The following is a 14,531-nucleotide window of genomic DNA, read 5'->3' as shown; positions in this document are numbered from 1 at the left end:
AATGTTGTCTAGATCTTGCTGCATATGGACACAAGCTGCTTCAGTACCTTATGGGTCATAAATGGTGCTGAATATTGTGCAATCATCAACAAACATCCCAACTTCTCTCTTTATGATGAAGAGACGATCATTGAAGAAGCTGAAGATGATTTGGCCTAGGACACAACCTTAATGAATTCCTGCTGTGGTGTCCAGGGACTGAAATGATTGACATCCAAAACTCAAAACCATCTTCCTTTGTGACAGGTATGACTCCAACCTGAGGATAGTTTTCCCTATGATTCCCATTGACTCTAATTCTTTTAGGGATCCTTGATGACACATTCCATTGAACAGTGCCTTGATATTAAAGGCAGTCATTCTCACCTCTCTTGTGGAATTTAGCTTTTTTTTCTATTTTTGGGCCAAGGCTGTAATGGAGCCATGGGCTGAATGGCCCTGGCAGAACCCAAACTGAATATCAATGAGCAGGTTATTCATTTGCAATTGCCATTTGATAACACTATCGATCTTCTTTTCCCTTACTATGCTGATTATGAAAAATAGATTGTGGAGCAGTAATTGTCTGGGTTTGATTTGTCTTGCCTTTTGTCTACAGCATATACCTGGACAATTTTCCACTCTGTCAGTTTGATGCCAGCATTGTAACAATACTGAGACAGGTTGACTTACTGGTGTGGCTAGTTCTGGAGCACAGGTCTTCAGTACTATTGTTAGAATGTAGCCTTGTTATATACAGTGCCTTCAGCAGCTTCTTAAAGACTAGAATCAGTGGTACTGGAGACCTCAGGAAGAGGCTGAGATAGTTCAGCCACTTGGTACTTCTGGCTCAAGATGGATGCCAATATTTCAGCCTTGTCTTTTGCACATGTGCTGGGCTTTACCATTATTGAGGTTGGGGATATTTGTAGACCTTACTTCTTGGAGTTGTTTAATTACATATCTTCTTTCACAACTTTGATTATGGAGGTGCTGGTGTTGGACTAGGATGAAGAAAGTCAGAAGTCACATGACGCCAGGCTATAGTCCCAACAGGTTTATTTGAAATCTCAAGCATTTGGAGTGCTGCTCCTTCATCAGGTGAAGTCACCTGATGGACTATTACCTGGTATTGTGTCACTTCTGACTTTGTCTTTCACAACTGGATGTGTCAGGACTGCGGAGCTTACACCTGAACTACTGTAGGATTGCTTAGTTCTGCCCACTGCATTCTGCTTTAGTTGTTTGGATGCAAGTAGTTCTGTGTTGTAGTTTCACCAGGTTGACACTTATTTTTAGGCTTGCCTGGTGCTACTCTCAGCATGCCTTCCTGTACTCTTCTTTGAACAGGGTTGACCTCCCAACCTGATGATAATGTTAATGTAGTAGGGGATATGCCAGGCTGTGAGGTTATATATTGTGGTTGAAAACAATTTTACTGCTGCTGATGGGCCACATGCCTCATGGATTGTTTTGAGTTGTTTGATCTATTTGAAGTCTATCTATTCCATTTAGAATGGAGGTAATGTCACACAACATGATGGAGGGTATCCTCGATGCAAAGACAGGACTTTGTCTTCAGAAAGATGTGTTTTGGTCACTCCTACTGATACTGTCATGGACAAATACATCTGCAATGGGTAGGCTGATGAACATGACATCAAATAGATATTTCCTCCTTTTTTGGTTCACTCACCATGTGCCAGACTTGCAATCTCGCAGCCATATCTTTTAGAGATTGACCAGCTGGGTCAGTGGTGGCACTATCAAGCCCAATTTGATGATGTATGTTGAAGACCCCACCCAGAGTACATTCTGTGCCTATGTTATCATTGGTTCTTCCTCAACATGCTGTTCAACGTTGGGAAGTACTAATTTAGCAGCCAAGGAGGGGCAGATAATCAGCAGGAAGTTTTCCTGCCCATATTTGACCTGATGCCATAAGACTTCATGGGGTTCAGAGTCAATATTGAAGACCATACAGTGCAATTGCTTCTGAGCTGTATACCATTGTGCTGCAACTACTTGTATATCTGTTCTGTTGATAGACAGGACATACCCTGGGATGCAAGGGTGGTATCTAGAACCTTATCTGTAAGGTATGATTCCATGAGTAACATTATGTCAGACTGTTGTTTGACCAGTTTCTGAGATAGCTCCCCAATTTTGGCAGAAGCCACTAGAACTTTACAAATTTGATTATATAAAACACGTCATGAGGGAGATGGTGACATAGTGGAAATGTCATGAGATTAATAATCCAGAACACCAGGCTAATGTTCTGAAGGCATGGGTTTGAATCCCACGGCACTATGACAAATGGTAAAATTTGAATGTAATAAAAATCTGAAATTAAAAGCTGGCCTAATGGCAACCATGTAACCACAACTGATTATTGTAAACATCCATCAAGTTCACTAATGGTCTTTACGAAAGGAAACACTCCATCCTGACCTGATTTGGTCTACATGTGACTCCAGATATACAGGAATATGGTTGACCCTCAACTGCCATCTGGGTTATTGGGCATGGGCACAGGCATTTATTAGTCAGTAATGCCTACATCTCTGAACATGCATGTAAAGAGGGAGAGAAATACCATGACTATCTTTCCTTTCCTTATCCATTCATGTTCTGCAAGTGGTGAAGAACAGAAACAATAGCATTCATCAGTATAACCCAGTGTTCAATTATGACTGACACTAAAGCATAGCAAAAGGTTCTATGTTAGAACTGAACTCTTCACCCATTCTTAAACATTTCTGTTCTGCTGTCAGGAAAACCACAAAAAATGGAAATGAGCCTACATTTGACTCATTCAATTTTAAAATAGAATGAAAAATGTACATGTGCGACCAAAGAAATTAAGTGTTTAAGAAGCTAAGTAAAGCTGCACTTTGCAGATGGCACGCTGGAACAATGATCACAAAGAGTTAACATTTGACATAATTGAGTCCAGCTGAAGCCAAAATGTGTATTAGGAATATGCAGCCAATCTGGCAAGAGGATTCAAATTGAAGGCAGAATTCCAAATGCAGAAATGTGGATATTTGACTCAAGTTGAAAAGAAATTGCCACTGCTTGCCATTTTACATATAACAGAAGGCAACTGCTTTCATCTGGACAAATTAGAAACAAATAAAAATCCAATTTCCAGTCCTACAGGTACGATAGTCAGAAATTCTATCATTCAACATTTAAGAAAACATTAACTTTTTGTAATGGGATGTGTTTTCATGGTCTTGGTCCTCCAAGGATATAAGATGGCATGGAGTGTCAATCTGCCTTTCAATTAAACCTGTGCTTTCTACAGATCATTTATAATCAGACTTCTTACATTTTCTACACAAAGCATAAACCATTAATCTACCAAAGAAAAATTTGGCAAAATTCCTCATTGCTGCTCTCTGGGGTGCAATCTCAAATCCTATATTATTCATTCTCAATTTGGCAACATCATGGATCCAGTAGCTCAGAAATCATCCTGTCCTACTCAGTTTGGATTATCAATCAAAATTGACCATATTAAATTAAAACTTTGTATTTTGAGAAGTTAAACATTGGACCCTCTTGATTTTAAATTAGAATACTTTCTGTTCTTTCACCAGCAGCAGCCAATGATTCAAAATAAACCATCACTAGAAATTCTCATCCTGCCGAGTGGAGACCCCTCACTAGCAGAGTTTCCCTTCAGTATTTTAAAAAGTCACTTGAGAAATTATTGGAGCTCAGAACGTTTTGTGCTAGGCATTTTGCCAGAACAATGATGCCAAACTCGTGGAGTATCAATCTCTAATGCAATATTGATCTTACCAACATCATATATGTTCAAAAATTACGATGGGAGGAAGATTATAGCTATCATAAGAATTTGTGCAGTTCACAAGAGACTTGAATCAATTCAGTTATGGGAAGTGAGTTGAACTTGAAGTATATTGTGCCTAAATTGTGGCTAATAGCACATTGAGTAAGATCAAATCCAATAAATGGATCTTATAAAAAAAACCTCATGTTCTCAATCTGTTCTTCATAAAACACACACAGATTTCTTAAAAACACATTTTAACATAAACACATCTCTGGGAATCCTTTCGTAAAAGATTAATTTCAACAAAAGTAATCATTAATTGAATGATGTCTATTGGTATTAGCCCTAGTTCAAGATCTTACTGATGCAAAAGGGGCAATGCACTGCAATCAAGTACAAAAAAAGAAACAAAGAAAGCAAATACAATACTATTATCACTGTTTGCTCATAGACTCAACCTAGGGTTATCTGAACATTGTCAAGACAGGACACAAGGAACTTGGAAAATATTCATGTACATATGGAATTTTAATTAAAAATTAACCTTCAAGAATACTAAATTTATATTGTTTTTCATATTTATTATTTTCCAAGTTCCTCCTGTCCTGTCTTAACAAGGTTGAATTTCTAAGACTAAGCTTTGTGTCAAAAAGTAAAGGTCAACTTTTACGCCAATAATATTTCTGGAGATATTAAAATCCTTCTCTCCCATTGTTTCCCTGTCGCAGCTATTATATCAGAGACGGTTGTAGCAAGCTTCACACTCAAAAATACTGCAAATGGAGCCAAAAGTATTTCTTTTTTTATTCACAAATAAATAGTTTCTAAGGAGGCGGATATTAATTTATGTACACCAAAATTATCAAATTCATGGAAACCAAAAGACACACATAAAACTTTAAACAATTTCATTCAGGTTTACACAGCGCAAGGAGGAATATCACTCAAAAGCAGAGGAGACACTAAATTTATAGACGTGTGCCTCCCTATCCTGCACTCTATAGACCAGCAATCTGTGTGGTGCAGCACCCACAGTACTTGTGGTTTAAGACACAAACCACCCTCCCTTCATCATCCAGTGCCCCCCCTTCCTGTCTTATCTCTTACACAACTTTGAAGTTCATTCTGAAAAGTCAGCATTTGGTAAAATATGGCTTATTGCTAGTTATAGAGGAAACCGTTCCTAATTGGAGACTGGTTTACTCCATGTTATAATTGGGTTTGCTAGTTTATCTCCTGGTTAGATCCCCTCTCCCTGTCACTTACAGAGCTCTACTAGGTGATGTTGGTATTCTGAAGCACCTCCTCAAAGTTGTCTGTCTTCAATACCAACACCTCACGTGCCTTTGCAAAGTTAGCAGCGAAGGCAGCAAAGACAGCAGGCCACATGCTGGGTTTTGTTCTGAGTGTGAGGGGTCAGTGCAGGCCAGGTGTCTGGTTTTAGGCATATGCCTTCCTGTGGTCCAGTAAATTCTCTTGTCCAACAAAGGCCTGGTCCCAAACTACCAAATTATTGAGGTACAACCTTTTAAAAAATCCTCCTCCTCCTCTTTGTCTTTAGAACCAATTAACTTATCCCAATCAGCCTCTTGAATGGTTTAACATCATCTTCATTAGCAATAGCCATTGACTATATAATTTCACAATAAGTTTTGTGTAATCAAGTGCATTGATGAAATTCAAGATATCCAATGATTTGACAACACTCTCCATTTTGATTTCATCGCAGGCCTCCAGAATATCCTAGCACAGGACTGCTAACTGTGGTTAGAAGTATTGCAATGTTATTGTTTCACAATCTAACTTCAGCAACAGCATCACCAATATGTTGTGATCTGAACATGTACCAGATGAGAAGAATTTTCTTCTTTCCATAGTTCTGCTGGTCAGAAGCTCCAGACTTTGCTGAGCCATTCTTACAAGACCACTTTATTAATCCATCCTTTATTGTGAACATAAATGACTACTTTGTTTGGGGATTGCTTATTTGTAATGGTTTTCCTTTTGAATATCAGAATTGGCATAAGCTTCATCCCATTGGAAATAGTGAGTATATTTAAGACAGAAATAGATAGGTTCTTGATTGTCAAGGGGATCAAGAGTTACAGGGTGAAAGCGGGAGAATGAGATTGGGAAACCTATCATCCATGATTGAATGGCAGAGCAGATTCGATGGGATAATAACCTAATTTCTGCTCCTATATCTTGTGGTCTTGCTAAAAATTTTCTGAGCTCTCTGATGACTCAATTGAATTCCCCAGTATGATAATGAAGAAAATGAAAGACAGCGGATAGGGATACTAGCACTACTGTAAGTGTGGACGTAGGAGACGGGAGTTGGAAGTGGTGGCAATATAGAGTGAGCAAAGCCCAGCAACCATTTGATGTCTTAACCTGTAGCCAGAGGAAACATTGCAGGGACTCCTTGTTCCACACAGTGCTCAGTAAACAATTTTAAAAATCATTGGCTTGATTGCTGTGGATCTAACAAAATAGAGCAAAGCATAAAAGTCCACTCTGCGATCACATGTGAAACAATTTCAGAAAGCGGCCAGGAAGGGGCATAGTGGAAGATGGTGATGAAATGCTAATTCAATTAATGTTCTAAGGACACAGGATTAAATCCTTTCGTGGCAGATAAAATTTTAATTGAATTAGTAAACCTAAAATTATAACAGTGGAGTCAGTAATGATGACCATAATGTTACCACTGATAGTCATAAAAACCCATCTGGTTCACTGATGGTCTTTAGGCGACAAAATATACTGTCCTTACAAAGTCTGGCCTCCACGTAACAACAATGTGGTTGACTCTTAACTGCCCACTGAAATGGTCTAAAATCAGAGATCCATTAATAGTGCGATGTGAAGGTATTAAGTTACTAAAAGAAATGGTATAGTAAGTTGAAAAGAAATTTGGAATGGTGATCTTGACAGTGACTCCCACATGCCAGCAAATAATACATTTTTCAAAAGGACCCCAAATAGTTACTGAGCTTAATAGCTGTTTCAGGTGGACACCCGTTGGCAACTATAGGCAGCCTAAACAACTTAGCATGTTGCATCTGTTGGCACAGAGTATGTCACAAGATTGCACTGGAAATCAAGCCTCTCTAGTCCATGAGTCAGTATTAAATGACTAATTTAATCAGTAAGATATGTATTGCTTGTTGTGACTACCATTGAACATAAAGTCTCACATCAGGTTTTAACCTCTAATATGTGACAAAATGGATTATTAATGACTAATATGAAAATTAAACTATACTTCATCTAAATCCAAACACTCTCAGATTCATTCATAAATAGGACAGGTAAGACATGACTGATGTGACAAATTTTCTGGAATATTCTGGGTAGAAAAATAGGCAAAGAGGAATAAAGTTTGCGGACCAAGAGCCAAAACCACAATAGAGAATTTAGTGAATTTCTCTCAGATCTTATTGTTGTTGCTGAGCACAGTGATCCTCAATTCTGCAGCTGGTCAGTTGAACCTAGGTCTTTGATGGAGTTTGAAGTTATCTTTCTGTGCAGATTCTTTGAGTATTATTTCTTTTCCACTCATAGAGGAGGAAAGAGAGAACGAGCTGGCTTGTTGCAAACTTTTGGAGGTCTGATTGCCAAATTACTATCTATCTTCTCTGATTTGTGACAAGCTATGAATTAAAACAGCATGGTGACTCAGTGGTTAATACTACTGCCTCACTGCACCAGGGTCCCAGGTTCGATTCCAGCCTTGGGGAACTATCTGTGTGGAGTTTGTACATTCTTCCTGTGTCTGCATGGGTTTCCTCCCACAGTCCAAAGATGCAAAGGCCAGGTGAATTGGCCATGCTAAATTGCCAATAGTGTTAGGTGCATTAGTCAGAGGGAAATGGGTCTGGGTGGGTTACTCTTTGGTGGATCAGTTTGGGCTGAAGAGCCTATTTCCACACTGTAGGGAATCTAATCTTTTTAAAAAAAATCCAAAAACTGTTGCTGAGCATTTTTTTTTCTTCCAGCACGAAGACACCCAGTGCCAATCTGACTCACTAAAGTGTCAAATCTAGCTTCTCCAAACAGTTACATGCTCTTGCCTAACCAATAACTAACCACACAGTTCCATTTTACCTTTGCGTTGCAAAAACTAGTAATTAAAACTTTACTTTCTAGTTGGTATTTCCAAACAAATACATGTAGCTCTTACAATGTGTATGAGGATGTCACACTGGACCCTTTAGTCCTTGCTTTGATTGCCTCATAATCAGGTGCTATATTATCTAATGTTTAGCTATGATTCCCCAGGTGTCTCTGTTGTTTATTCTTATACTGCAGATATATTCCACTTGAACGTACCGTTCTCTACCGTTACAGATTACCCTTTGGGTGTGTACCCAGTCTACACATCCCTGGTCTCTTTTTTTTAAGAAAGCACAAAAAAGACTGTGTCCATAATAACAGTTTACAGGGTATTTTTAGAGATTTTGTAACTTTCAGTTAGAATGGTAAATAGACTAGTGTTTCTCTTGGTTAACAGCCAATTTCTCTAAATGTTTGCCTCCATTAAAGTTATTATTGCTAAAGCTGGAGCCAACATCTGGGTTGACTTTCTACTTTATATGGTTTCAAAGCCATAAAGAATGAAGTGAAGAGTTTGAAGACTGCCTAGTGGCTCCACTGCTTAACATCTAGGCGTGTTATTGTACATCTATTTACATGTAATTACTTCAGTTATATTAAACATTATTTCTGATGTCAGTTAATAGCAACAATTCTGAGTGATTTGGATTTTTGCATCGCTCACAGAATCAGCTCCATTTATGGCAAGGCAGTTAGCAGGAGTATTCAAATTCAAAAATAATGAGCAACTTTGCCGAGTCTCAACAATATGCGGCTTTAGATAATACATCTAGGATGTAAATTTCAAATCCAACCTCGGGATAGGATCTGAAGTGAACTGGCATCCAGAGAATAAATTAAGAAAATATTAGAAAACTGCAACTTGTAAAATTAAAACAGTGCTTTTTTTTAGTAATTTAATATATTCACGTCATATTCTTAATGGATCTCTGATTCTGAAACACATGTTGGATCAATGAATCGCCTTCACACCAGCAGCACTCATGAGTCACCACCTGCAGATCATGCACACCCAGCACAAGAGCAATTTCAATGGATAGCTAAGCTACCACGCCTAGACTAATCCTTACTATCTGTAATTCTTAATGAACTGATTTCTTCATGTTAGTTTGTGGTTAGTTGATTCTTTGAGTGGCATAAAGTTCCCACTTGTTATTGTTTGTAACAGTGATCAATTATACCACTGTAGTGGAATAAATTTCCTCAATAATCCAGAGAATCCCTACAGTGTGGAAACAGGCCATTCAGCCCAATAGGTCCACACTGACCCTCTGAAGAGTATCTCACCAAAACCCATTCTCCTGCCCTATTACTCTACATTTACCCCTGATTAATACCCCTGACCTTCACATTCCTGAACAACATGAGGCAATTTATCACGTGGGAGGAAACCGGAACACCCAAAGAAAACCCACGCAGACATGGGGAGAATGTGCAAACTCCACACAGATAGTAGCCTGAGACTGGACTCGAACCTGGGTCCCTGACACTGTGAGGCAGCAGTGCTAACTACTCAGCTACTGTGCCATCCAAATATGTTTGTTTTTATCCATCCATAGAGCAGGGAGGCAGGGGGTTAGTAGTTACTTTTCCCAATTGTTCCTAGTACAATTGGAGAGTTCGCTCTTCACAGCCCTATGGCTTGATGCACCATTTCAGAGAGCAGCTAAGAGTTAAGGCTATAGGCCAGATTAGGTAAAGACAGTAAACTTCCTTAATTAAAGGTCATGTGTCAATCAGAAAGGTTATTAAGACAATCCGGTAGTTACATAGTCATCATTAGGGGTACTAACTTTTCAAACCGATTTATACAAATTCCTCAGCAGCTGTGGTGAAATTTGAATGTCTTGGGATCTCTAATCCAGGCATTTGGACTAGAAAGGGTAATCAATCTGAAATGGGAGAAAGTAAGGACTGCAGATGCTGGAGGTCAGAGCTGAAAAATGTGTTGCTGGAAAAGCGCAGCAGGTCAGGCAGCATCCAAGGAGCAGGAGAATCAACGTTTCGGGCATGATCCCTTCTTCAGGAAACAGAAGTCCTTCCTGAAGAAGGGATCATGCCCAAAACGTCAATTCTCCTGCTCCTTGGATGCTGCCTGACCTGCTGCGCTTTTCCAGCAACACATTTTTCAGCTCTAATCAATCTGAAATGTTTACTGTTTCTCCCTCCACAGATGCTACCTGACCTGATCAGCATTTTCTGATTTTACCCATGGATTACTAATTCAGTAACATAATTACTATGCCATTGTGTAGCCTACAGTAATCTAAGTCTACACTCAGTGACAATGTTCAAATCCCAATTATCCAGAGCAAGTGAATTCAAAATGCACAATCCTCCTTGTCCACTCAAATCACATTATGTCAGAGAATCTAGCCTTTCTTACTGGGTATCTGGCTTATTGAAGTTAAAGTTTTTTAACTGATTGTAAATCCCGTGTTGTAATATATCCAATAGATTTGTACCAGCAATCTCTGTAACAACGATACCGAATTCTGTGGATGTAATGGTCTCTTTCTATACTTCAAATGTCTGGGCTTTATTTGTTATATAGCTATAAACTGAACTGTACTAAACACAAGTAGTATCATATATATAATTGCAACTCCAAAGTACATCAGATTCTGGAAGCATAGTATGAATTAACTCCAGATGACCGTCTTTCTCAAGATTTTTATGTAGTTGAACTAAATTAACTTTATTAACAGTATATTAAAAGGACCCGCAAATCTACTTAACTTTAATAAATTACAGGTGGTTCTGCTATAACGTACGTTTCAGAATGCAAATCCATTATAACACGATATAATAATGTGATGTGTATTGCTATAACGCAAACTGTTAAAACGTTGTGTTGGTTATAACGCGGTGCTAGTCCGATTAGTTTAAATTGTGCTGCTGTTGCACGATTCTCTTATAGCGCGGGTTTGCACCAGAAGGAACTACTACTTATAGAAGAAGTGACGTTTCCAAATAGCACTATCCCTCTAAAATAGTCAACGAACGCTGCTGGCGAGTGACAGATGACAGCCGTTATTCTGAATTAGTAGCAGATATCAGAGACAGACTTGGTCTTATGGGGAACGCGAGCCATTTTAACAAGTAAAATCAGACACAGGGCCCGAAAGGAGAAAAATACATTGTACCTAAGTGTCAGCAACCGAACTTCAGACTTCACTACTGCTACATGACCGATTCCATCTCAAAAAATCGTTCTAAAAAATCCCAGCGTCTCAAACAGCTGCAAAACTGCAAAAAAATTGTGAATTTCAACACCCACCTCCAGTGGTTAATGCAATGTCTGAAAGTAGAACAGTTAAGAGATGGAGTATTGGAGATGTAACCAGCAAAACGAAATCCCTCTTCGGAGCCATCTGTCTCTCTTATGCACTTTCCAACTCAGTTCGAAAAGTATTTTTTCCAACAGCAGTCTATGTATATAGTGGGAGTGACTAACCCGCTGTTCCAGAGACCAACCTCTCACACAGAGGCTCTCTCACATTACAGTCCCAGGATATTTCAAAAAAGCGTTACATCTACGGGGGCTCAACACAGCTTCATTCATCAGGAGATGAGTCAATCCAACCGTTCTCTGCGTGGTTTAATTCCATGTTTAAAATATGTGAAGATAACGAACTCTCGAGCCACAGCCTCGGGTGGAGTTACTGCCTTGGTTACCCAGAGTATTTGTTTTGGTGGAAATCCCGCTTTTGATGTGATTACCCCCAAAATTCACATTTTCCACTTTGCATCAAGGTCCGCGTAATTGCCAAATGGTGTAAATGACTAAAGCAAGAAATAAGATGCAGATCTGACTAAACTGAACCGAAGGACTATTTTCCAAATTTTCCCTCCAAGTTTTAACATTCCTTTCCTAAAATTGCTGCCTTATTTCTGGGACACGGTTCCACGGGCACCGCCTCACCCACCTTGTCAAACATTATAAGGTTTTATCACTGAAAGGTGTTAGTGACTATTAGATTCAGTCCACACAAATACACGTGGTAGCAGGCTCACTGGATTTTGTTAGCTGCTGGAACCATGCTGGTTCCCTACTCAGCAGCCGAAGTGTGCCGGGACAAGTTAGTGTCTTCACTGCTTAATGATTTCAGGATTACATGAATCTTTATGTATGTGTGTCATATAGTTCTTATTTAACTGAAAGTAATATTCGCCCGGATGGATGTAGCCATAACACTCGAGGAGCTTCACATCCTTCAAGTCTGAGCACTTGTTCACCCTGACAACTGTATTCAATTTCTGCACCTAGGGCCATACAAGTAGGACCAGAAATAGGTCATGCCACCCATTAGTCTGCTCTGTCTTCAATAAAAGCATGGCTGATAAAATAATCCTAAACTCCACCTTTCTGCCTTTACCTCATAATCCTTGATACCCTTACTGATTAAAAATTCATAATTCTTCCTTAAATAGACTCAATGATGGAGACCTTGGCAGCCATCTATGGTGAAGAATTTCACAGATTCATGACCCTCTGAGGAAAGAGATTCTTCTGCATCGGTCTTAAATGGGCAATCTGAGATATTACCCTCTTATCCTAGATTCTCTCCCAAGGGGAAACAACTCTCTGAAGTATCCTAAATATCTTCACCATGTCTGTAAGATATCCTCTCATTTTTCTAAACTCCAATGAATATAAGTACAACCTACTCAACCCCTCCTTGTCAGACATTCCACATATACCTGGACTGCCACCTATACCTAAATATCTCTCCTTTGATAAGGGGACCAAAACCATCCACAATATTCCAGGTGCAATCTGACTTAACACCTTGTATAGTTCTAGCTGGATCTCTCTCTTTTTAGACTCCATTCTCTTTCATATAAAAGCTCGTTTGCCTTTCCTATAACCCGTTGAACTTGAATGCTAGCTTTTTCTGACTATGTATGTAGACTCCCAAATCATTCTACTTATCTCTGCATAGATAAGCTGCAGAGCTGGGCTGAGAGGTGGCAAATGCATTTAATGCAGAAAAATGTGAGGTGATTCACTTTCGAAGGAGTAACAGGAATACAGAACACTGGGCTAATGGTAAGATTCTTAGTAGTGCGGATGAGCAGAGTGATCTGTGTCAATGTGCATTGATCCCTGAAAGGTGCCATCCAGGTTGATAGGGTTGTTAAGAAGGCGCACAGTTTTTATTGGTACAAGCATTGAGTTTCAGACCTCTGAGGTCATTTTGCAGCTGTACAAAACTCTGGTGCCACCGCAATTGGAGTATTGCGTACAGTTCTAGTCACTGCATTATAGGAAAAACATGGAAGCATTGGAGAGGGTGCAGAGGAGATTTACCAGGATGTTGCCTGGTGCCTGGTATGGAGGGAAGGTCTTATAAGGAAAGGCTGAGGAACTTAAGGCTGTTTTCATTAGAGAGAAGGTTAAGAAGTGACTTAACAGAGGAATACAAGATGATCAGAGAATTAGATGGGGTGGACAGAGAGAGCCTTTTTCCTTAGATGGTGATAGTTAGCATGAGGGTACATAGCTTTAAACTGAGTTGTGGTGGATATAGGACAGATGTCAGAGGTAGGTTCTTTACTCAAAGTGTAGGAAGGGCATGGAACTCCCTGCCTGCAACAGTAGAAGACTCACCAACTTTAAAGGCATTTAAATGGTCATTGGATAAATATATGGATGATAATGGAATAGTACAGTTTAGATGGGCTTCAGATCGCTTTCACAGGTCGGCGCAACATTGAGGACTGAAGGGCCTGTACTGCGCTGTATTGTTCTATGCTGTACCTGTCTGCAGTCTTTCCCACTCAGCTCTTCTATGCTTCCTGTCAAAGTGCATAACCGTACATATACCCAGACTATTTTCCAACTGCCAAGATTTTGCCCACTCATTTAACCTGCCTACATCCCTCTGCAGACTCTTTGAATCATCATCACTACTTGAATCCCTATTTATTTTTGTGTCACCTGCACACCTGGTGATAGTAAATTTATATTCATTACCCAAGTCATCCTAGCACTGATGCCCGTGGCTGTCCATATGAAAATGTCCCTATAATCCTAACTCTTCACCTTCTATTAGTTATTTGTTCCCTTATCTGTGCCAATATATTACCCTCAACACCCTGGGCCCTATATTATTAAGTAGTGTTATGTGCTGTACATTATTGAACACCGTTTGGAATCAAAATATATACATTGACTGGTTCTTCTTTGTCATCTTGTTATCTCCTCAAAGAATTTGAATAAATTTGTCAGGCATGATTTCCCCTTTGTGAAGCCATCACCATTAGCTCCACTGATCATTTGATATGTTAAAAATTCAGGATGTAAGTTTGCTCGCTGAGCTAGAAGGTTCATTTTCAGACATTTCGTCATCATACAAGGTAATGTCATCAGTGAGCCTCTGGTGAAATACTGGTGTTACGACCTGCTTTCTATTTATATGTTTAGATTTCCTTGGAATGTCATTTCATGTGGTGATGTCATTTCCTGTTCTTTTTCTCAGAAGGTGGGAAATGGAATCCAAGTCAATGTGTTTATTGATAGAGTTCTGGTTGGAATGCCATGCTTCTAGGAATTCTCATGTGTGTATCTGTTTGGCTTGTCCTTGGGTGGATGGATGTCTTGTCCCAGCTGCCAAGTTTT

The 14,531-nt window shown here is 39.4% G+C and overlaps 1 protein-coding gene across 1 annotated transcript in view; it reads right to left on the bottom strand.

The window, feature by feature from the left end:
* Positions 1-11,353, bottom strand: part of LOC122542523 (chondroitin sulfate proteoglycan 4-like) — an 88,633-nt gene extending 77,280 nt beyond the window's left edge. Inside the window, exon 1 of the mRNA XM_087982200.1 lies at positions 11,187-11,353. Coding sequence (XP_087838326.1) covers positions 11,187-11,280 — 94 coding nt within the window. The 5' untranslated portion in view covers positions 11,281-11,353. The remainder of the gene's footprint in view (positions 1-11,186) is intronic.
* Between the last annotated feature and the right edge of the window lie 3,178 nt (positions 11,354-14,531).

The sequence above is a fragment of the Chiloscyllium plagiosum genome, unplaced genomic scaffold, assembly GCF_037043375.1.
Source record: "Chiloscyllium plagiosum isolate Xiang-an unplaced genomic scaffold, Cpla_swu_hap1 HiC_scaffold_42, whole genome shotgun sequence".
NCBI classification, from domain to species: domain Eukaryota; kingdom Metazoa; phylum Chordata; class Chondrichthyes; order Orectolobiformes; family Hemiscylliidae; genus Chiloscyllium; species Chiloscyllium plagiosum.
Note: the sequence above shows the minus strand (reverse complement) of the source record. Positions and strands in the feature narration are given on the sequence as shown.